General features: G+C 57.4%; 6 protein-coding genes across 6 annotated transcripts; 4 read left to right on the forward strand and 2 right to left on the reverse strand.

Moving 5' to 3' along the window:
* Positions 1 to 845: 845 nt before the first annotated feature.
* Positions 846 to 1,133, reverse strand: CDEST_07918 (uncharacterized protein; the record flags this gene model as incomplete). The annotated part of the gene is made up of 1 exon (XM_062924077.1): positions 846 to 1,133. The coding sequence occupies one exon, from the start codon at positions 1,131 to 1,133 to the stop codon at positions 846 to 848; it is 288 nt and encodes a 95-aa protein (XP_062780128.1).
* Positions 1,134 to 3,299: 2,166 nt separating this feature from the next.
* On the forward strand, positions 3,300 to 4,944 carry CDEST_07919 (Putative alpha carbonic anhydrase domain, carbonic anhydrase, alpha-class). The gene is made up of 3 exons (XM_062924078.1): positions 3,300 to 3,866; positions 3,928 to 4,592; positions 4,648 to 4,944. The coding sequence occupies exons 1-3, from the start codon at positions 3,723 to 3,725 to the stop codon at positions 4,934 to 4,936; spliced, it is 1,098 nt and encodes a 365-aa protein (XP_062780129.1). The 5' UTR covers positions 3,300 to 3,722; the 3' UTR covers positions 4,937 to 4,944.
* Positions 4,945 to 8,309: 3,365 nt separating this feature from the next.
* On the forward strand, positions 8,310 to 10,270 carry CDEST_07920 (uncharacterized protein; the record flags this gene model as incomplete). The annotated part of the gene is made up of 2 exons (XM_062924079.1): positions 8,310 to 9,072; positions 9,140 to 10,270. The coding sequence occupies 2 exons, from the start codon at positions 8,310 to 8,312 to the stop codon at positions 9,769 to 9,771; spliced, it is 1,395 nt and encodes a 464-aa protein (XP_062780130.1). The 3' UTR covers positions 9,772 to 10,270.
* An 82-nt stretch (positions 10,271 to 10,352) lies between these two features.
* CDEST_07921 (uncharacterized protein) lies at positions 10,353 to 13,406 on the reverse strand (the record flags this gene model as incomplete). Its single annotated transcript, XM_062924080.1, has 2 exons — positions 10,353 to 12,753; positions 13,213 to 13,406. 2 exons carry the CDS (start codon positions 13,404 to 13,406, stop codon positions 10,353 to 10,355), a joined length of 2,595 nt encoding a protein of 864 aa, XP_062780131.1.
* Positions 13,407 to 17,040: 3,634 nt separating this feature from the next.
* CDEST_07922 (Putative WD repeat-containing protein WDR18/Ipi3/RID3) lies at positions 17,041 to 19,747 on the forward strand. The gene is made up of 2 exons (XM_062924081.1): positions 17,041 to 18,055; positions 18,124 to 19,747. The coding sequence occupies exons 1-2, from the start codon at positions 17,720 to 17,722 to the stop codon at positions 19,111 to 19,113; spliced, it is 1,326 nt and encodes a 441-aa protein (XP_062780132.1). The 5' UTR covers positions 17,041 to 17,719; the 3' UTR covers positions 19,114 to 19,747.
* A 1-nt stretch (position 19,748) lies between these two features.
* Positions 19,749 to 22,252, forward strand: CDEST_07923 (Putative peptidase S53, activation domain, Sedolisin domain, peptidase S8/S53 domain superfamily). Its single transcript, XM_062924082.1, has 3 exons — positions 19,749 to 21,645; positions 21,723 to 21,924; positions 21,998 to 22,252. The coding sequence occupies exons 1-3, from the start codon at positions 19,896 to 19,898 to the stop codon at positions 22,044 to 22,046; spliced, it is 2,001 nt and encodes a 666-aa protein (XP_062780133.1). The 5' UTR covers positions 19,749 to 19,895; the 3' UTR covers positions 22,047 to 22,252.
* The last annotated feature ends 404 nt before the right edge of the window (positions 22,253 to 22,656 follow it).

Consider the following 22,656-nt stretch of genomic DNA (forward strand, 5'->3'; position numbering starts at 1 on the left):
AATCCTTTGCCAGGAAGATAAGTGGTCGTCTATTTCCACTTCATTCTGGCTCAATTGAGCAATGTCTGCCATAATGGGCTCTGTGATTCCGGTTCCAAGTAGACAGCACTTACGCAAGTGGCAAGATGCGTTCCAGACGCCATGCCGTTCGTCCGTGATTGCCATTTGTTGTGGACATTGCTGATCTCGCGGAAGCTGGACGAACCGAGTGATAAGCCGACATGATGAGAGGTGCTGACGAAAAATGAGGTGAGGTTGGCTTGGCTCACGCTCGCTGGCTGCTATTCACGCGGTTTATGCATTGCAAGGGACTGGTTAGAAACCTAGGAAGAAGGTGTAGGTGGCGACTGCTTGGCTTCCAGGACGACATTCAGTAATCGCCAAGACTGCTGTGATGGCCAAAACCGTCGGTAGGTATGGTGGCCGGCGTCGCATTCATATTAGCCTCGCTCACGAGCGATGGAGCCTGTAAAGGCTGGGCAACTTGGCAAGTCGTCGGCAGAGGTGTGCGTGCCAAACAAATGGCAAAAGCGAACGACAGCGCAGCTTGTGTATGGTCAGATTCGTTTCGCGCCGAGCCTTAAGTACCGGTCATCGACTGATCGAAGCAAAGAAGACGCCAGGCGTCGGCAGCTAAAAGGCGGTTGATCCAGTGCCCGCTGCGAAGGATTGAAACTGGCCGGGGCCTTCGAGTCGGAAAGATGGCGTGAGGTTCAGCGAGCACGTATTGGGCAACGCTTCTCGAGGTCCCATGTGGTCAATATTTTGGTTGCGGTTACGGGCAGACGCTGGGACTTGGCAAGATGAAGGGGTGGCGCCTGACGTTTGGAGCGCGCCAAGGAGCTTCAGATGAGATAAGGGCAGGCGGTGCCGATGGGGAGGCCGAGACGATGATGAGGTCGAGACGATGGGGAGGACAAGACGAGCAGGGTAGAGCGTGCGAAGACTCGAGAGGGAAGGGGTATGGCTGACGGACGAAGCGTGGCGAGACGTGTTAACGGACGATGAGTGGAGTGGCCTGGGAGGGAGGAGAGGGACGGCAGAAGGAGGTGGAGAGACAGGACGCTGCTTGGAGGCCAAGCGTACGGAGTAATGTTACCCAAATGTTGTCTTCGGGGACGAAGATTGGGCATAGGCGACGGACTCGGAAGCGGAGGCTTGTCGCAGGCCCCGGCTTGCTTGCGAAGCGTGAGACGCGCCCAGAGGAAATCAGGAGGTGCGAGACTTGGCGAGCGCGCGGCCGGCAGGCGGCTGCTGAGCAGCAGATGCTTTGCAGGCTATAGCGGGTTGAAGGCCCTATAGTTTACCCAGATAGGCAGGTATGTACCTACCTAGGTAGGAAGGTTACCTAGCTGGAGAAGATTAGGCGGGTGATTGGCGGCAAGACAGGGAATAGGCTGGCAGTGTTCCCGCCTAAATGGTACCGCTACGATTGCCGCACAGCGTGTGTGGACTTCATCCTACGATGGGGCACCACCTGACAGCTTCTCCCCTTACCTAGTCACCAGGCCGACCGCCGGCTGCTCTTCTTACTCAGGAGTTAGCCTCCCTTCCCCCATGTCAACCGTCAACTGTCATCCACGTCTTCTCCCCGGCTCCCGTGTCGTCTTGTTTGACGGCCGTGAGTTGCGAATCCCATCTCATAAGCATCTCCTACCGGCGCAGCCCTTGGTTTGACTTGGCGGCCATTCTAGCTCTTGGCCCTGCAAAAATCAGCTGTTTTCCCCCCCTCTTTCTTTCGCCCGTCCTTCCTTCCTTCCTGTCATCCCATCCCTTCTCACATCCATCCCCGCGGGACCCAACCTATCTCCAGTTTTTGCGCATCTGTCAAGCCTCTTGATGGGCTCGTTCGTCAGTCATCCTGTGGCTTGGCCGCACACGTAGCACACACACGCGCGCACACACACACACCAAGAGGGCTGCTTCCAAACTGTAGCACGTGCCTCAGCTTCCTTGCCTCACTTGCCCCATCTTGCTATTCGACCTCTGCGAGTCTGACCTGTTGCGGTTTGGAACTGGCTGCTTCGCGCCCCATGCGTCACCGTCTCAGCACGCGACAATGGCTGCCAAAACCGGGCCAGAGAAGGCCGCCGGCCCCTGTGTCGTCCGAACAGAGTCCTGTGGCTTTCGAGAGGGCGGGCCCAGGCCTCTGGCTGGTCGTGACGGTCGTGCTGGTGCTGGTGCTGGTGCTGGTGCAGATGCAGTGGAGTGGTGCATGCCTTAAAGCGGGATAAGGTTTGGGGCGCTGCTAATGGCCGATAAGGTTCTTCCCAGTGCCTGCCGCATCCCTGACTTGCGCCTGCCATCTGGTGCTTCGGTGGTTCCTTCTTGGTGTTGGTCTGTCTGTCTCTGCCACGCGTAGGAGCACCGAGGGTCGTCGGTTTGTCTGTCTCCGCTGCTCCACTCTCCACTTTTTTACTGCAAAGGAAGGTTGTCTTGAAGGCCGAAGTTGCTGCCGAGACAGGCATCGCACCTTCCACCTCTTCTTCACATCTCTAACGCCCTCCCTTGTCGCCCAGCCTGGCATGGGAAGGGGCCAGCAAGACGAGACATGGGCACGTGGTTCGGGGCACGTACTTCCCACCTTCCTCCCCTCCCTCTGACCATACCTCCCTCTACCACCAGTGCCTTCCGTCTTCGCGGTCTTGGGAGCGCCTAGAACCTCATTTCTTGGTCCTCGGCTTGGACTGCATATTTCTCCGACCTTCCATCAACGGACGCTTGTCTTGCGCCGTCGATCATTCCAAATGCTTATGTTTAGTCCTTCCATCATCCCGTCTTCTGGAAAACCATCACCGTCACCGCATCATCCAAGGTCCAAATTGATGTAGAACGGCCAGACGATCGTCTCAACAAGGCAAGAAAATGATGGGCCAAATCTCGGCTTTGGAACAGCGCAACATCTCCGTCCGAACCGGCCCTTCACTCGACCCGTCACATTGAGACCTGTGGGACGCTCGCCGCAAGGATACTCTTCTACACTCGCCGCTGTGGCCAAGCACTGGACCGACAAAGTGGCCATATTCCCCACACCCCGTCCAACGCTCCGGAGCCTGACAGTTTCACCCTGGCGACGCACTCCCATCCTGTCATCGCGACAAGGGTGTCGAGTCTGAACCCCAGTCAACATTCCGGATGGCATGCGGTCGCATCGGATGGAGAATTCTGAATGCGGCCCCCGTTGTTGCGCCAGAAACACGCTTGCGATACCATGGGAAACGGAGGCGCTCATCCCCAAACACAGGGAACCCCTCAAGTTCCCTCGCCAGCTGCCACTTTACCTTGCTTCTGAGCTTCCCCGTGCTCACAACAACCCTGGACGAAGTGTCCGCCAAGAACCTCACCATGGTACCGTGTTCGCTGCCCATCCGCTCCGTCCATCTTTGCATGGGTTTCAGGGTCATGATGCTATTCTTGGACTATCCAGGTCGATCATCACGGTGGTCAGCCTTCGGATGCCGTCTGTCAGGACCAAACTATATAGACATCGTGCCATCTTGACACAAAAACGTCTTCTTCTCGGTACATCTCGTTTCTTTCCATCAACAACTTTATCTGTCCTTTCTTCACCTTTTACTTACTTTCTCGTTCGTTTCTCCCCTAGTGGGCTGGTCATACCTACTTTCTTATACTTTTTTCAATAATCCGCTTTCATTCTTAACTCTACTTCGATTTCTTGTAGGCCCCCTCACGTGCTGGTCCCGTAACCTACCTTTATCACTATGGCCTCCCGCATCTTTACTGCCGGCCTTTTTGCCGCATCTGTCTCTCAGGTCCTCGCCTCGTGCGCCTACGGAACTCACCTCGACCCCCGTGCTGAGGGAGGAAAGGTCAAGGTCAACACCTTCGCCTACAATGGTAGTAATGTGAGTTGACACAGCGTTCGAACCTCGCCGAGAACCCCCGAAAACTAACATGGCTTGCTAGGGTCCTTTGAACTGGGTTGCTCTGGACGCTGTCGCCAACACTCTTTGCGCCACGGGAACCACCCAGTCCCCCATCGACATGGTCGCCGGGTCCTTCAATGTTCTCCCCGGCAACTCCATCAACCTCGAAATCCCCGACATGGCCGAGGGAACCGAATTTGAGAACCTCGGGACCACGGTTGAGGTTATCGCCAAGGGCGGGTCGATGCAGGTCGGCGGCAGCAACTTCACCTTGCAGCAGTTCCACTTCCACTTGCCCAGCGAGCATCTCGATGCCGGGAAGAGTATGGCCATGGAAATGCACATGGTTTTCGAGGGCGCCAACCAGGAGATTGCCGTCATCGGTACTTACATCGACCTGGAGCCGGGTGCCGGTGCTGCTGCCCCCGAAGCTCCTCCTGCCGAGGCCCCTGCCGGTGGGAACGCCACCGCCGAACGCCGTAGCAAGCTGTCCCGCCGCGCTGCCGCTGGCTCCGCCGCTGAGGCTCCCAAGGCCATTCCCATCATGGGATCCACGCCCGTCACGGCCGAGGCTGCTTCGTCCAACTTGCTCGAGACGGTTTTCTCTTCCCTCGATGCCATCAAGGAGCCCGGAACGGTCACCAAGACTGGCGCGCTGAACATGCAGGAGGTCGTCAGTCTGCTCTCGGCCGGCAGCTTCCAGAGGTAAGATAGGCGTTTCAACCCTTTGTAAAGCACCGTCTCTAACAGTCATTTCTAGCTACATGGGCTCCCTTACCACTCCTCCCTGCAGTGAGGGCGTTCAGTGGCTCGTCTCAACCCAGCGTCTCATGGTCCAGCCTCAGACCTTTACCGCCGTCCGCGATGTCATTGGTTTCAACTCCCGCTTTCCTCAGAACACTCTCGGCCAGGAAAACATTCTCCAAGTAGCCCAGAAGAGCATCGCCAGCGCCAACATTGCTGGTGCTGGTGCTGCTGCCGCGCCCGCCGCACCTGCCGCCGAGGCTCCCAAGGAGGCCGCTGCCGCCCCGGCTGCCGGACATGCATAAATCGCCACAAACGAGAGGCGGCGACAGCGGCATACGGCGCGTCGGGATGGAAATCTGGGGTTCTCTCATCGCAGAGGGAGAACCAGGGCATGCGACGATGTTTGATGCCTCATCTGAGATCAACTGTACCATGGTGTCATGCATGTCGATGGAGCAAGAGGAGGTTTAGAAGAAAAGAAAATCCCAGGTGCAGCATTTGCAGTTGAGGCAGGATCACAATAACGCCAGCCAGACGCGCCTACCTATGTCTACAAACTGGACTAATTGACGAATAGTTTGTATCTGGGCAATTTCCTTTCTCTAATCTGCCCATTGGCTACTTGGGTTGACATGTACTTATCGAAGGCTGTCTTATGATGTTTGGTCTTCCATTTGGCAAGCGGGGAGGGATGACACGAAGTATTGTGCAATCATGTTGACGGAGGCTCGGTGCGGGTTTGTGGGGGAGATACCACGGGACACCAAAGTCCCAAAGCATTGCATTCCATTGAGTCAGGCTAGATAATAATGATACGATTAAGATGAGAAGCTGTGCACTATTCCGTAGGGTCGGCAAGTCGACAGCACTGGAGCAAGAGTATACGCGATTCAGCCTGGAGGCTACGCCATTCAATCTCCGAGACACCCCTCAAAAAAATTGGTGTCGAAGGAAAAGACCGACATGGGAAAAGACAACAACTACGGGTTTCTGGGATGCGAATGTGAGTCAGACAACTTGACCAAGACGGGCGACGTTTGGCCAAGATACCAAGAAGATCCAAATAGAAGCGGGATGCGCGTTTCCATCCCTCACACGTTGAACTCTTGGGTGGAAAATCAGGACATGTTCTCTTCGAAAAAGTCTCCGGAGGGCTTGGTATACTCACGAGTCCTTCCTTGGCGGCTTTTTTTGCCCTGCCGTTATTGCTCAACGGCCCATGCTTCAACTTGTGACAGGGAGTGGCATGGCAGGTGTGTGTTGCGCCGTGTGAGCCCCGCGAGTCGTGGGCTCATTGCAGCGGGGATGGGCGAGCATGCCGGTTCTAGCGGGAACGAAGTGTTGTGTTCCGGGGGGCGCCTTGAGTCTGGTCGGGGAGGAGTGGTCGTCGCCCGCACCGCATGTGGCTGAAGAAAGTGGGTCACATTGATTTCCCGATACGGTAATTCTTTGGGCCACACGCCTTCTTATCGCCAAAGGGTCGGGTTCATCTGGGGCCGCGGGCACAAACGCGAGAGGTGGTGGTGGGTGTTCACGCCATGCGTCCGCGCGAGCCGCCGGGCGCTCAAAAGTCAAAAACGTCTCACAGCCCGTTTCACGTTGTGTAATTTGCGCGAGTGAGCGAGAGCTGACTCCGACCCAAGTAGGTTTTCAAGATATCAACGACAGCTGGATATAGACCACCTCAACAACTACCATCTACTGTTCTGATCTAGACTCTCCATTACTCTCACACACAACAGTCAACATGCCGATCAGGTGGCCGTAAACAGACTTGCCGGCATAGCTCTTGTCATAAACCACTCATGGATCAGTTACGTGCCGAGGGGGGGTTGATGAATCTACCCTATCCAATTCCAAAGCCTCACATTGTGATATAGAGTGAGAGGTTCCTGCTATTGAGTTTCCATGTAGTAGACTCCCCGTCGGTGTCGGTCGTCGGTGGCATCCTGCCCTTGGAAAATTACCACAGACTGACCACGGGGAGGAGGTCCTTGAAGTTTGCTGCTCAGACGGCAAAAAGTAATCGTGCATGGCCGAAGGGTTGCGCTGTTCTTTCCAGCCCTGCGTCCGGCGATTACAACCGTCACCCAGGAAGTGGGACGAGCAACCGGACATCGCAACGCTCCCCGCTCGTGTTCCCTTTTTCCAATTGTACATCTTATGGCCATCATGTCATCACCATCGACATCTGCTATAGTGGCAGCCGTAGTAGTCCCTTTATCAACATGTGCTTCTTCTGGGAGAGGCTCCATTCCACGGTGGGCAAGAGCATCATGGTCGTAAGTCCAGCATCCCCGGCTGTAGAGCTGGGGAACGTCGCCAGGCAGGCACATATGAGCAAACAGACGCAGCAACATCGACGTAAACTCCAAGCGCGCCTGCTCGAACCCCACAGGCACATCCCGTACGAAGCGCGCATTGTACACGAAGACGGCGACCACAGCTGGCTGTGCCAGTATATGCTAGCCTTTTCTCCGCTGCCTTGCTTTTCCTAGGTTATCTATAGCTGACCACAAGTACATACGAGCCCGTGGAAATCCGCTACTTGATAACAGACCACGGATGTGGCAGACGGGTAGGCGCTTCTCCTTTCTTCCAACATTGCCCCAACAACTGCTACAACATGTATGCATATTAGTGCGATCGTGGGAACGTCGGCTTTGGAGCCCTGGCCCCTGATTCCGAAGCTGTGCTTCTAGTAGTGAAGCATGAGGTGTTCACCAAGCATGGACAGCACGATTGGCTTCATCCAGTTTATCAATAAGTCGTGAAGAAATGATAATTACCAAGAAGGTATGAGTTCCGAGTTTGGCCCGCCGAGCGAAAACCCAAACCTGACTGAACACAACCATTTGTTTACCAGTCTCAAATAAACGTGAGCTTCATCGCACGGTAATTTTATAACGTCTCCAATGGATGCCGTGGTGTTCTCAGCGAAAAACCAAGAAAAGAGTGAACGCCGTGCGCTTTCTGACTAGCCGAATCTTATTCCAAGGGCTCCGAGTAATAGCTGTCTTCCCCATCGTTCCACTCAACCGTCTACCGCCTGAACTATTTCCCCCACCCGGCGGCGGGCGGCATCGGCCAGACCGGAGACTAGGGCGTGACGGTGCCGAGCCCTACGTCGACGGCGTCGTCTAGCGCAACGCGGGTGGATGGAGGAGGGTAGTATCGGGGAGATGTGGGAGCGCCACTTCCACAACGGCCTCAAAGCTTGGCTCTCCGACTTCACATGCGCGAGCGCAATTCGCAACCACCTTGGAGGCTAAGCGGCAGTGGCTGTTGAAAACCGACGTGGAGGTGGGGGCAGAAGGGCGTGGGGGAGAAGCAAGTCAGCATGCCAACAGGACACAACCCTGCCCCGAGGTCACCCGGGCTCGTCTCTTTCGCTTGGGTGTCCTTCTTTGGTTGTCGGAGGAGAGAATCGAACGCGTTGGAGTTCCTCTGTCGCTGCCAACGAACCAACCCTGGAACATGTCCACCTCGTGACAGCGATCTCGAGGGAAGCCCAGCCACGTCATCGGCAGGCGAGGCCGACGAGCCTCGTCTGCTAAAGACCGCCCCTCCGTCGAATCTGCCATCCGTGAGACTGACCAAACGATCCCCGCCAGCGACGACCAGCCGCGCGCTCAAAAAGCGAAGCTCATACCTGAAACGGTCCCCCGATCCGAGATGCCCTTCCCGCTCCTCTCGAAGGAGCCGATCCCCGGCCTATCGCTCTCGGCGGCAGGGCTCGTCGCCCTCGCGGACCTCCACACGGTCGCGAACCGCACCGCGCTCAAAGGGACGTCGTCCTGGTTGGACGCGCTCGTCCTCGCGCCGGGCTTGCACTACCAACAGGCGGCTGACGGCGTCGTGGGGGACAGCGGCGGCGGCGGTGGCGGCGGTGTAGCTGCGGCGACGTTCGGGACCGGCGGGCCCGGCAGGAACGGGAGCGCCGCCGGCATCTTCGGTACACAAGCGCTCCCCGGCGGCAGACGGAGAGACGTCCAGGTAACGAACCCGGGACTTCTGCTCTTCCTCTCGAGGCTGGGCGTGCGGGAAGAGGAGACCGAGAAGAAGAAGAAGAGGAGGAGGAGGAGGGGGAGCAAGCAGGCCGAAGGGGTGGAGGCCGAGGAGGCGTTTGGTATCCGTGCCGTGTGTGGGGCCGGATGCGGGGCAGGGGCCGGCGAGAAAAAGGAAATTATCACGCTCGACGTCGGAACGCTCGGCAACCGGAGGCGAAGACGGGGCCGGGTTTTCGCTCACGACGCGGGCTGGGAGTTCGAGCGGGGGAGCCACCTGCTCTACCTTGCGAGCCCGGCGCTTACCCTCGCGGCGTTGACGATTGTGGTGTTGCTGGGCGATTGTGAGTTTGGCTCTCTCTCTGCCATCTTTAAACTCGCCCCGAATCATTTCCATGTCATTTTCTTGTTCATCCCCCATTCGTTTACCGGTCTGTGCCAGACCGGACGTCCAAGACGCAAAAAGAGAGACTAACGCTTAACCGTCGTCAACCCCAGGGTGGGCTCTCGCATCGATCCTGGCCCTCATCACCTCCCGCCTCCTCAACATCTACATCATCAAGCAACGCACCTCTCCCCCTCCGGCATATCCGCCGCCGTTCCCAGCAGCAGCATCAGCAACGACGACGAGAACAACCCCGTCCTCCTCCCCTGCCCCCAAACTCTCCGAGTACATCATCCCGCTCTCCCCGACCCTCAAAATCCGCCTGCGCGGCCCAGAATCCGCCCTCACCGCCCTCGCCACCGACGCCCCGATGCGGCCCAAGACCACCGCGCAGAACTACCTCGAGGCCGCGGCCAAGTTGGCCGTGTACACGGTCGCCGTCTTCGGCGGCAACGTCTCGCAGGCCGGAAACCTCGTGCTCCTGGTGCTGCTTCTGGGCAGCGCGGGCCTGCTGGGGCTGAGCAACGGGTTCGTCAGGGGCGTCGGCGCGAGCGGGGGCCGCGTCGTCGCGAGGGTGCGGGACGGGGAGGCGGCGGTGGCGGTGGCGGACGGGATGGCACGCGGTGGACGAGAGGGCGAGGGGGAAGACGAGGAGAGGGCGGTCGATAGCGCGGACTGGGATGCGCAGGTGGGAAGGGTGATTCGGGATCCGTACCCTTTCGAGGGGGGCGTGGAGTATTCGTAGGTGGTGTAAGGGTGTTCGTTCGTTCGTCAGCATACCAGGGAGTTTGGACTGGGTTCCAGATCCCAACAAGTGGTCATAGCATTGAATACGGAGGGATGCATAGACATCACGACGAGTGATGAAGAGCAATCCTGGACCTATTTCTTGGTACATATCTGCTGGCAACATACGAGATCATTTTCAACATAGGACGAGCACAGCAGCAACAGCATCAGTAAGCAAGCAAAGGAAACAGGGATCCCCAGACAAGCCCGGTTATTACATGACAATGATGAAGTGCTTCTTTCCTTTTCCTCCCATATAGACATTAAATTCGGGTTACACCAAAAGTTGGCCATGTTGATTTTTGCTCGCCCCCGCTACTCCGTGCTGCCGGCATAGGAAAACCGGGAATTCCAATAATAATAAAGAAGGGGTATATGTACCTAAATATCGCCCGCTCTTCCCTTCTCGTGAGTCTCCCTATACATGACTGATATAAAGTAAACAACGCTTGTATGCGAAAACACGGGAAAACAAAGAAGTACAAAAACATATACTAGAGTGGACATGGTACAAGAAAAAAAATCCTGAAGGTGGTATTACAGAGAACGGTCATTCGTCGGCGACTCCTCGCAGCACTTGACGATCTCGCAAAGAGACCGCATCACAAGGGGGTCCACGTCGTTGACCGGCTCCCCTGCGATTGGGCCCTCGCTGCCCTCGGCACGCAGCGTCGTGACGAGCCGCGCTATGCAGCGGTGCAGCCCGTGCTGGAGATCCCGCAGCGGGATGTCGGACGCCGGCGGCAGCGGCGCGGCAGTGAGAGGCGTGGTAGGCACCGACGATGGCGGTGCCGCAAAGGTGGACTGCCAGGAGGACGAGCGCAGGCCGAGGAACATGCTGGACCGCTTCCGCAGTGGCTTCGGCGTGGTGGTTTCCTGGCACCCCTGCAGGCCAAGCAGGGTAGCGGCCTTCTTGGGGATGGTATCCTCCGTGCTGGCGGGACTTCCCGGCGTGGGCGGCCTTCCGGCACCGCCGGGAGGTGGGTTGTGGACCATGGGCGCGAGGTAGTTGTACGCGACAATGTGTGCGTACAGGGCATCGCAAAGGTAATCTGAGCCGTGGGGGAAGACGCTTCGGATACGGGACCACTGGGGCGGAGTGAGAGTCACAGTCGACGGTGGCATGGTGGAGGGGAGGTCGAGGTTCGAGGAGGAGCCGCGGGAGCAGCAGCGGCGGCCGCCGTTGGCGAGATTCGACGTCCGGCGGGAGGAGAACCAGCGCCATCGTTTGGGCGAGGTCGGCGGCGTGTCCGGTCGGAGGGCCTCGAGGGGCGGCTGGCGGACTTTGCGGGAGTAGCTGCGGATCGTCTCGATGGAGAGGCTGGAGCAGAGGAGCATGGTCTCGGGGAAACAGGTCACAGAAACACGGAGGGATTCCATCACGTTGGGGGGCAGGGGGATGCGGCGGCTCTGGTCGTCGGACGGGGGCGGCGGGATGTCGATTGGGTCCTCGAGCCAGGTGTAGGAGGTGCTCAGGGACGAGGTCGGGCGGGACCTGGCTTGGGCCTGAGAGCGAGGACGAGGCGTCGGGGTAACTATCCGTGAGGCGCTGGAGCGGGATGCCGGGCGTGGTGTCACAAGTAAAGGGGGAGCGAGGCCTGCGGATAAGCCTGGAGGCTGCTCGTCCTGCGCATCGAGGTAGCGGAACCACGGCTCGAGTTCCTCCTTGAGATCGGATATGACGGAGCTGCGATTCGTCCCCTGCACAGCGACGGGGTCGGGGACATTGGTCGACGAAGCGTGCGACCGCGACCGAGATCGAGAACTGATGGCCTTCCGAGCGTCGTCTGTGAAAGAGACGCGATGCTTCAGGGACGAACTACGTGTGGGGACGGCCATGTCGAGTGAGGTGAGTGAATGGAGCGAGTGGATCGAATGACGGTTCTGCTCCTTGGCAGCCTCCGTCATCGGATACGAATACATACTCCGGGCCCGGCTGGCGGGCCGCGTATAGCCTTCAAACGGGTTGGACAGCCGGCGGGTGGTGGCTGCGGCGTTGGCGCTCTTGGCCCGTCGCGGAGACGATTCGTTAATGGACCGGTCTCCTAGCCGGGACAAAGGCCGTGCCGGCTTGACGGGCGTAGTGACGGGGGACTGCGCCAGACTCTTGCCGAGTTCGGGATAGTCGACGGGGGCGTCGGGCTCAAAGTCCATCCAGCTGTCGAAACTGCCTTCATACTCACCGCCGAATGACACGACGCGTTTTTGCGAGGGTGCAACCGTCGCGGGCTGGCTCGAGGCGGATATGGTGGTGCCGGCCGTCATGACGGACTGTTGGCGGATGTGCGGTGACTCGGCGGCCTCATCGTCGTCGTGGTCGTCGCCGTCGACGTCGACGTCGTTGCCGGCCATGCTGAAGGAGTCGCCGCTCGAGCTTGAGGCGTTGTCCGAGATGTCATGCTCGCTCGCCCCGCTGCCGGAGCTCTTCTCGTCAATGGCACCCAGGGGTTGGAACTGCGGCACGGCATTCGGGTGGCATGATGCGCCGAGAACTGTCGGGGGCTCGGCGGTGCTCTGCCAGTCGTCTTCGTCGGACGCGAGGGCGGGCGGGGGTGCGCCGGCCGTCATGTTCTTGGCGGCGAAGATAAGGCTGGAGAACTCAAGGTCCTGAGCGAGCAACTCCGGCAGGTTGCAGTCCATGGTCGGTTCCGTGGCTTCGGCCATGGCGCCGGTTCGGATGCATAAATGCCCGGCTGCTTCTGTCTGCGGCGGCAGGGATAAATGCTGCTGCTGCTGCTGCTGCTGCTGATGGAGGTGGTGGTGATGGTAGTAGTAGTAGTAGTAGTAGGGGCGGCGAGGTTTAAACTGGGTTCGCGGCAACGACGAGGACGGGACAGGATGGCAGGTGATCGGCGGCAGGCTGAAGCTGGAGCCGTGACTGGAGCTGCGACGAGATCTAGAGTTGGAGCTGTAGCTGGAGCTGGAGTTGGGGCCGGAACTGGTGGAGGGGAGGGGAAGGTCAGCAGCAGCAAGAGGGTTTTCATGCTTCCAAACAGAACATCTTCGCCCCAGGACCGGCGGAACTGAGATGCTTTAAAGCTACTGTAAGTTGGGAGAGACATGTTCCTTGCAGGGAGGGCCTCGAGCGTGGGTGGGGCAGGGAAGGGAGCTGGAACGTCTAACACGAACATGGGGTGCAGGGCCACATGGGTTGATGCCCATCCCATTGGGCGAATATCTTTGAGAAAAGGGGAGAAGTACAGGGCAAGGGGGTAGGGGGGAGAGGGGGGAGGCATGGGAGGGTGTGCGTTGCTTTGAGAGAGCTTCGCTCATTGCTCACTCATCCTTGGAAATGTCCCAGGGCTGTGGGCTATGGGCTGCGGGCTGTGGGTAGCTAGCTGGCAGGGAAGGGGATGGGGGAGAAGGTCCAACGACTGGCTAACCTATTCGTACGTACGGATATAGCATGCTCCAGTGCGAATGAACACCCGAGTTGCCCATGTCTGTGGGTAATGAGCGGAGGAGTACGGAGCAGTAGGGCAGAGTAGGAAGCTTGCTAGGGGCGAGGGACGGCGCCGTGCGTTGTGTAACTGCGATGTGCTCGGGTCCGGGATTCACAATGGAGACAGACAGATTTCTCGGGGATGCCATGACGGGTGGGGGTGTGGATGATGAGATGAGGAGAGAGGGAGAGGAGTACTTCCGTTTCGAGAATTGAGGTGGTGACGCCGAAGAGGGATGCAGACACGGAAAGAAAAGAAGAAAAGAAAGAAAGGAAAAAAAAGATTGCTTCAGAGAAGATTGCTCGGCTTCAAGAAAAAGCTGCGTATGCCGTGACACCTCAAAGAACCACCACCACTACCACCAACAAAACATCTGGCTTGCTTCACCTTCTCAGACATTAGAGGAGGGGTGACCGATTGGAATGTTGGGCGCTCATTGTTCGTCTGTCCTGTTTGCCCTTGCGTCGTCTGTACTCTCCAGTAGACAGACAGTACGGATGTGTCGCGTCAAGTCAAGCCGGTCCCATCGCTTCGGTCTTTCTTTTCTTTTTCCCTCTTGCAGTTCCAGAGTCTGTGAGGCAGGCTCGCGAGTGAGCCTGTCCAGCGGGACTCCGGAGCTCGCGGGATAGGGTGAAGAGGAGGGCGCCGCTGGCCAGGTCAGGGGCGGTACGAACAGTGTACAATCAGTTGGCCGTCGAACGTTGAGAGGAGAGGAAATCCTCATTTGCAGGCGTCTGACCCCCCGATTTTCGGTCCACATCAAGCAGACGAGTCGGAAGAGCGAGAGGAAGAAGCAATGAGGTGGGTTCTCCTTTGCACATCTGCTCTGCATGCAGCATGACGGCACTTCGCTGCCAGAACGTCCGCAAAAGAAACAACGACATTATTCGCCAGTGAGCTCGGCTTGGTGGGCTTTCATCAAAATATGCTCGGCTCTCCTAAACCGGCCTGAACCTAGTGAGCGTTCATGACACATGGCCGTGTCCACTGGGACATGTACGATGGAGGCTTAAACGGTTGTGAGATGAACAATCGAAAAGATTCATCGCCCGTTTTCCGTAAAGAGAGCAAGTCGTCGGGTCCGTGGGACAGGTAACACACTCACCGTGTTGCACTGGTATGGACCCTTCCTTTCTTGATGTAGGGGTAGGGACGGATGAACGACACCAGAAATCTCGCTCGGCAGTGATCCAAGGGGTTCGCGAGAACAGACTTTGGTCACCGACGAGTAATTGCAGAGTACAGAGTACCAAGTGAACCGACGACCAACGTGGCGGATCGCATCCATGTCCCCAGTGACCGCTGACCCATCGCCTATTCCGCTTTAGTGCAGCCGCCTCAGGGCGGCGGCCGAGCCGAGGCGTGCGTCTGTGTTGCTGCAGGCGGCCCATCCAGCTGCATCTCGCATCTCGCATGCCACATGCCGCAAGCCGCCAGCCGCAAGCGCAGGCCGTGGTAGCTACGAGCGTCGCAGGTACAGCGGAGTGTGATGCAAACCGTAGCACAAGCGGCCCTGACATCTGTGTGAGGAGTGGCCATCAAGCTTGTCCTATCCACCAATGTCAATTTGGGCCGAGATTGTCGTCGAGCACCAGGGGCGGTTCACGTATTGGCGAGTCCCCCCCGACGGTGGCAGTTCTCCGTCTCGGCACTCTTTCCTCGGGGGGTTTTTGTACGTCTATGCGTGTGTTTGCGTGTGTTTGTGTGTGCTTGTGTGTGTGTGTGTTCTCTGGAAGTGAGTGAGTGTATCTGTAATGTACAGATATTAGTGGATTCATTTATGTGTGCGTGTGGCGAGGGTTGTCTCTTGGCTCTGCTTGTTTTTCTTCTTTTTTTTCTTTCTCTCTTTTCCCCCCCCGTCCCCTTCCGGATTGGAAGCCCCTGCCGAGATCAACAGGAGATTGAGTGGCGGTGCAGCGCAAGTCCAAGAGGAGCTCGCCGTGTTAGGGTGAAGAGAGAGGAGACAAGAGGGGTCCCTGGCAGGTAACGTGAGCCAAAATGGCGATCTGGGACCTGCGCCGCTTGATTGCATGCCTAGGACTCTACGAGTTTCTGCCCATCGCCAGTCCAAGTATCAGCGTGCCTTTTGAATTCTTGAATCTCGGGGGCCGTCCATTGGCGCACGGGAGCAGTCTGATTCTCATGTCAATGGAGAGAAATTGAAAGGTCGCATTGCATTTCATCGGCTGCAACTGCTTGTTACGTGCGTCGCGCCGCCATGACAGTCTGCGCCATGGTGTAATCTGTCAAATTCCTACATCTCTCGGGCACACAGAGGTCGAGAGAGCTCTTCAGAGAGCTCTTCGAAAGCGCGTAATAACAGTGCCACAGCGATTCGCGGCCTCCACTGAGCGGCCCACGGCAAAGAGCATGGGATGTCCCTGCAAGGGCCCAGGGGACGCAAGTCAGCAAGCCGTCCCTGGGAGGGATTGAAATTGATGACAGGGACAGCGGCCAAGGTAAGATGGCGACTGGCGACTGGCGACGGTGCGTCTCTGAGGATGGAACAGTCGCAACAGGGGCGCGGTGCTGGTGGTAGCTGATGGGGCGCTGACATGGCGCTGACGGATTCATGGCCTGCATTGGTTCTTCCTCATGTGCGCATCGGAGAGTGACGGGTTTGTTTGGCCAGCTCGCTTTCCATCGTCTCTCTGAAGCTCCAGAAGGGTATCCGTATCTGTAGACACAGGGCATGTTGAATCTTGGACCAAGACCCGAGCAAAGGCACCGCCCGCTCGCAAGGCATGAGCGGCTGAGAAACGTGACAGAGCTTGCTGGTCTTTAGACTGAGAAACGGAAAGCAGTGGGCCTGATGTTGGCGAGCTGCAGGTGAATTGTGATGGGCCATGAATGCAAATGCCGCCGCCACGTCAGGTGGGCACGTGAGACCGGGACCTCAGAAATTGACAAGACAGTCGGCGATCTTGACGAGTGAAACGAAATGGATAAGGGGCTTGGCGTCGGGCATGACAGTGGTACGGTATACGGACACCGTGATACGAATAGAGGCGACGGAGGTGGTTTGGAGCAGGTGAGACAAGCGGGACGGGATACCGACTTGTTTTGCCGTGCTGTCGATGGCTTACGAAGTCAATGAGGACACTCGATTGTTGAGAGTTGTAAGACTTCAAAGCCCAAGCCCGAGTCGAGAGACAGTAGGTGAGGCGGGCGATGGGTGGATGTGCATCTTGACGGCACGAGTTGGATAGTGCAGCGGACAGTAGAGACATGTCTTGCTCGAAAACATGGCAGAGACGGTTGGGCGATGGTGTCATTGGATGTTGGCGAAGGGAGAGCGGGCGACGCAAGGGAATCTGAGACGCAAGACTCGAGTCGATAGGTCAAGGTAGTTGGGGGCGCCGGTACCTGGTCACTTGCGTGAATGAATAGGTACTCACGGCAATAAGGTGCCTAAGGGTAGCGAGGAGCAACTTGTAACAGTGCCGCCGGCCTCTGTGGCGTCCTCCTGAGACACTTCACACACCTTGTTTGTAGTTAGTTAGGTACCTAAGTAGGTCGGCACCCAAGGTAGGTAGGTACGAATAGTGTGTAGGTAGTTGGGCAGGAGCTACTTTGGTAGCTCCTTCTGCATAGGCAGCCACCTCACATGGGAAACGAGGAAAGAGCGCCTCCGGCCGTAGTGGGGCCTTACTTTCCTCCGCGATCCAGGCCCCTCTAGTCCCGCCGCCGCGGCCCACCCGCTCCGTCCGTCCCCCTATCGATTAGATCGATAATGGAATTTTTTCATCGTCTTGAGCCGTGACTTTCAAGCTTTAGCCTCATTTCATCACACATCACACATCACGCATCACGCATCACACCTCACTCCCACTCCTCACGCTCACTCCAGGGTCTCCATTCTTTCTTGCTTGATTCTGCGTCTGCTGTCTTGAAGCCACAAGCACACCGGCTGTTCATCGACGAACCCTAGAAGAAGCAAGTGTCGTATAGCCCTGTCAAGAGCCATTGGCCGTCAGCACACACGTACACACACGCGCAAAGCACACCCTTGGCACAAGATTGTTCTGGCCCTCCATCGCGTCCTGTCCTTCGTGCCACCTTAGAGAGATCGGAGTACAGAACCAAGCCACCTAAAACGTGGCCTCGAAGACTCAAAGGGCCTCGACTAGACTGATCACCGTCACCCTTATCTTGGAAACTCGTGGCTTTGATTCACCCTCCCCCCGAACACTCACATCTCCAGCGGCCAAGCCAGCCTCGTGGCCTTCGCCATCGGAATCTATTCTCGAACACCGTCGCGAAGCCAATCGCCTGATCCACCTCCTGTCTTCATCCCTTGCTTGCCCTTCTTCTCCCGCCAGAGCAAGTTAGGGTTAGAACCGCTCTCGGACAGCCAACCGTCTTCGCGCCACCAGCGTCCTCAGTGGGCACGCAGCTACCCTCCCTTGAGCCCATTCTTCCCGAGCCCGTCCCATCGTCACTTGCAGCTCATCTCCCGCCATGTTGTCGGAAGAGTTTTACTCGTCCATCTGCGGCCCGCCTATTGCGGCAAACACGGCCGTTTCCAAGGATGTCGGCATTTACGCCCACACGCTCAGCCCCAGCTACGCCGTCAAGTCGACGCTCAAGAAAAGTGCAGCCCCGCCTAATTGTCTGGCTGTCGGCGACTCGCACGTCTTCGCCGCCCAGCACGAGAAGTCCCAGGTCCATGTCTACTCGAGGTCGCGCGGCATCCAAGAAACGACTGTCACCTTCCCCGAGCGCATCCGCAGCTTGGCATTGATAGGCGATGTCTTGGCGTTAGGGACTTCCGAAGGCAGACTGATGTTGTGGGAGGTAAACGTTTTCTTTCCTCTCTGGGGAGGGAACTAAAACGCAAAGTCTTGTGGCTAACGAAACGATAGACGTGCACCGGCCGCCAGCTGACCACGCCGCCCTGTCATGTCCAGGCCGTTTCGTGTTTGGCCGTCACACCCCATCACATCCTCACCGGCTCCCAAGACTCCAACATTCATGTGTGGACGTTGTCTCGTCTCCTGGAGCCAAACGCCTCCATTGACAGTGAGCCCGACCGCACCCTCTCCAACCATAGGGCTGCCATCACCTCGCTCGCCATCAGCCCGAGTGTCAACCCGGAAACCAACCTTTGCGTCTCGTCGAGCAAAGACAAGACTTGCATCATCTGGAACTATCAAACGGGTGAGGTTCTGCGCACTCTGTTGTTCCCCGCGGCTCCGCTCTGCGTTTCCATGGATCCCTGCTCTCGTGCCGTTTTCGTTTCATCCGAGGACAGGTCCCTTTACCTCGTAGAGTTGCTCGGCGAGAAGCCGCTCATTGGCCCCAACAGCGCTGAATCATCTTCGACTGTTGTGCAAGTCACCTCACCAATTGGCATCGCCGATGAAGACGCTGGCCCGGCCTCGTGCTTGGCGCTGAACTATGATGGCACCACGGTTTTGTCCGGCCACACCAGAGGCAAGATCTTACAATGGCAATTGACGGAGAACAGCCACCCTACAGAGTTGACTGACCTCAATGCCTCTGTAACAAACTTGGTGTTTCCGCCGCTGCTGCAAGCACCCCGATCCACAAAACCTGCTGCAGTCATTAAGCCCGCTCAGGCCGAGCGGCAGTACACCTTTACGTCTCAGCTGAACACGAGCCTCGAACAAGAGACGAGGTTTGCCAAGATGCTCAATGGCTTTGGCGTGCCCAGCGAAATGCTGGAGTCGGCTGTTCTCTCGTTCCATGAGGCTCAGGCACAACCTCTTACGGAAGAAGACGAGGAGACGCAGCAGCATACCGACGAGCTGTGGGACATAATCAGCGAGCAAAGGGCATTACAGAAGCTGGCTATGCAGCCGTATCTGGAAGCCAAATCGGCTCGTACCTGAGGGAGCGTTTCAGCTTTCCTGCACCCGGATTCCGGACGGCGGCTCGAGCCTTCAATTGACCTTATCCAAACAATCTTACTTCCTATTCGCTTCCCGAGTCATTTAAGCACAATCGTCGGAATCGCATTTTACTCTGAGCCAAGAAAACAAAAAATTCAAAAAAGAGAAGACAAAATGTGAAGCCTGATCATCCATCTCGCATGGCCAGTACGAATCGGCCGTGGTCATCAATCGCTTAACACAATGGCAGGCACTTGCAGTTTCCAGAGAAGTCCGTCCCAAAATATGAGACGATTGTTTAGAGGTTCCCTCGCGCCTCAAAGCTGAACCTTCGGTTATCGGCTTCTTGGTGTTCTGTGTCTCTGACATGGCTTCTCCCCTGGCCCGGTCTGACAGTGACAAGACCTGCTCGCACCGCGGTGTCGTTCCCCGTCTCGGGTCTCCGGGAGGTGGGAGAAACTGCACTTGTTAGAGGTGTTCCCTCCTTTGCCACAGGATCCCATGCGCTCAGGCTGCCGTTCACCAAAGTGTTCGTTTTGGGTTGTCAACCACCAGACAAGCAACCCACAGGATCGTATTGAAACCGGTTTCGCATTCGTCGTGTCTGGAGCTGGTCCCTAGCGTCAGTGGATGGGGTTTCGTCATGACTGGACGGCAGCCGGTGTACTTTGAATATCAACAAATAGCCAGCCTCGTCGCTCGGTTCCTCTGGCGTAGGTTCAACTGGATGTGTGAGTTGAGGAAGAAGAAGTTCAACCACGACAACGACAGGAGAAGACACGATGAAGCTAAGCGCCGTTGCCACCCTACTCACCGCCCTTGCGGCAGTGGCCTTTGCAAACCCGGTGACACGGTCGCACAAGCACGTCGTGCACGAGGAGCGGCACCCCGCGAGAAGCGAATGGGCCAAGAACCACCGATTGCACACCATGGCCAGGCTGCCTGTTCGAATCGGTCTTGCCCAGTCGAACCTTCACCGCGCAAACGAGTTCATGAACAACGTGGCGCATCCAGACTCCCCCAACTACGGCAGGCATTGGACTCATGATGAAATCATCAACATGTTTGCCCCGAGGCAAGAGTCCATCGCTCTCGTCATGCAGTGGCTCGAGAGTGAGGGCATCCAGAGAAGCCGCATTGAGCTCTCCAAAGGACGCAACTGGGTGCAGTTCAACGGCACCGTCGGCGAGGTCGAACGGCTCTTGAAGACCGAGTACCACGTCTACAAGCATGAGCAAGGGCACATGCACATTGCCTGCGACAAGTACCACGTTCCGGAGCACTTGGTTGAGCACATCGACATGATCACCCCGTCGGTCCACTTTGACCAGCGCATCGGTGCGCAAAGGAAAAACACTCACCACGACCTCGAAGAGCATCACGTCGAGGAGTTGAAGAAGCGCCAACTGAAGAAGAGGGCGTTCCTTGCGGAACAAGGGGCTGTTGCTGTTACCGCTACCGGCGGTAAGTCCGCCGCCATCCAAGGTTCTCCCGACAGCGGCTTTGGACCGAAGCAGGGCGCAGTCGTCATGAATGCCCTCATGAATCTGGAGCAGTGTGATGCCATGATCACCCCGGACTGTCTGCGCGCGCTCTATGCCACGCCTCCCGGATCGTTGAAGTCGTCTAATAACACACTCGGCATCGTCGAGTACACGCCGCAGGCCTTCCTCCAGACGGATTTGGACATGTACTTCAACGAGTTCGAACCTCGCCTCAAGGGCGCCACTCCCATTGTCAGTCTGGTGGGCAACGCCGTGGTGCAAACCCAGAACCAGAGTTTCCGCTTCAACGGCGAGTCCGCGCTCGACCTACAATTCGCCATGGCCTTGATCTTCCCCCAGCAGACAACGCTCTATCAAGTCGGCGACCTGAACCAAGGGGCCAGTTTCAACAACTTCCTTGATGCCATCGACGGCAGCTACTGCACCTTCCAGGGTGGCGGCTCAAAGGACCCCAACATTGATGGGCAATACGGCCCCAAGGTCTGCGGGTCGGCGCCACTGGTTAACGTAATCTCCACGAGCTACGGCTTCAACGAGGCGGATCTCGGCCGCAAGTACGTCGAACGCCAGTGCGCCGAGTACATGAAGCTCGGCCTCCAGGGCGTCACGGTCCTGTACTCGTCTGGTGACTCGGGCGTCGCCGGCAACGGCCAGCAGTGTATAGACACTCAGACCGGCGCCTACAACGAGGGCAAGACCGGCATCTTCAACCCGTCGTTCCCTGGAGGCTGCCCTTGGGTGACGTCCGTCGGCGCCACGCAGGTCTTGGAGGGCTCGACCGTCCACACTCCCGAGAGCGCGTGCCAGAAGGCCATCTTCTCGGGCGGGGGCTTCTCCAACATCTTCGCGGTCCCCGACTACCAGAAGAAGACGATGGATGAGTACTACGCCACGAACGCGCCGCCCTACGGCGCGGACCGCTACAACAACTCCAGGACCGTCCGCGGGTTCCCTGACATCTCGGCCAACGGCGCCAACTACGTGACGGCCGTCAACGGAAAGTTTTCCTTGTCCTTTGGCACTTCTGGTAAGTCTGTTCAAGTCGATGCCGCTCCTGCTCCTGCTCCCCCTTCCGCATAGGCAGTAAATTGACACCCGCAACAGCTTCCGCGCCCGTCGTCGGCTCCATCATCAACTTGGTCAACGAGAAGCGCATCGAGGCCGGCAAGAAGCCGGTCGGCTTCATCAACCCGACGCTCTACGCGCATCCGGAGATCCTCAACGACGTGACCAATGGCGACAACCCAGGCTGCGGTACCAAGGGCTTCTCCGCGGTGCAAGGGTGGGATCCCGTTACGGGCATGGGGTGCGTAACCCTTTCTTTCTCTCCTTTCAGACTTGACAGGCTGCATGACCAAGTGACTAACACTCGTCGCCAGCACACCTAATTATCCCGAGATGGAGAAGCTGTTCATGAGCCTGCCTTGATTTGCCGATATTTTATGGTGAGACTGCGTGTGAGGCACAAGGACAAGCACTATACATATTTGTTCAAAGTACACATACTGTTACGACACGGTTGCAGCACTCAACTGGACTGCGCAGGCCGATCAGCTGGCAAAGTCAGATACCTGGGGTGGGATGAGGGCTAGCAATTGTAGATAATTAAAGCATTAATAGAAGTACCTACCTACAGCACGGAATTGGCATTGAAAGTGTTGAAAACCATTGTGCCATAAGAGATTGTGCAAAGGCTAGCTCCCTTGTCCAACCATTACACAACACTAAAAAGGTAAAAAAAGACCTCGATGCGAGGCACCAAGGAAGACTCCCCGTGGATCATGGCATCTTCGCATTGAACGCCCGGATCCAGACTCTAATTGACGCTGCCTCCGATATATCCGAAATCCATAAATGTCCACTGAAGTCACCCCCCCTCGTGATTCAGGCGACGTGAGTGGTTCACCCGGCATGCCTAGGTGAAAGGCTCCCCAAATGTCCGAAAGGTAACAAAAATTGGAGGTACAGGATCGGCTCCGGCACCCGGATTAGCAAAAATGCCGTGCGCCGAGTCGCTGTTTCCCGCTGCGCTAAACGC

This window comes from Colletotrichum destructivum, chromosome 5 (genome assembly GCF_034447905.1).
Source record: "Colletotrichum destructivum chromosome 5, complete sequence".
NCBI classification, from domain to species: Eukaryota; Fungi; Ascomycota; class Sordariomycetes; order Glomerellales; family Glomerellaceae; genus Colletotrichum; species Colletotrichum destructivum.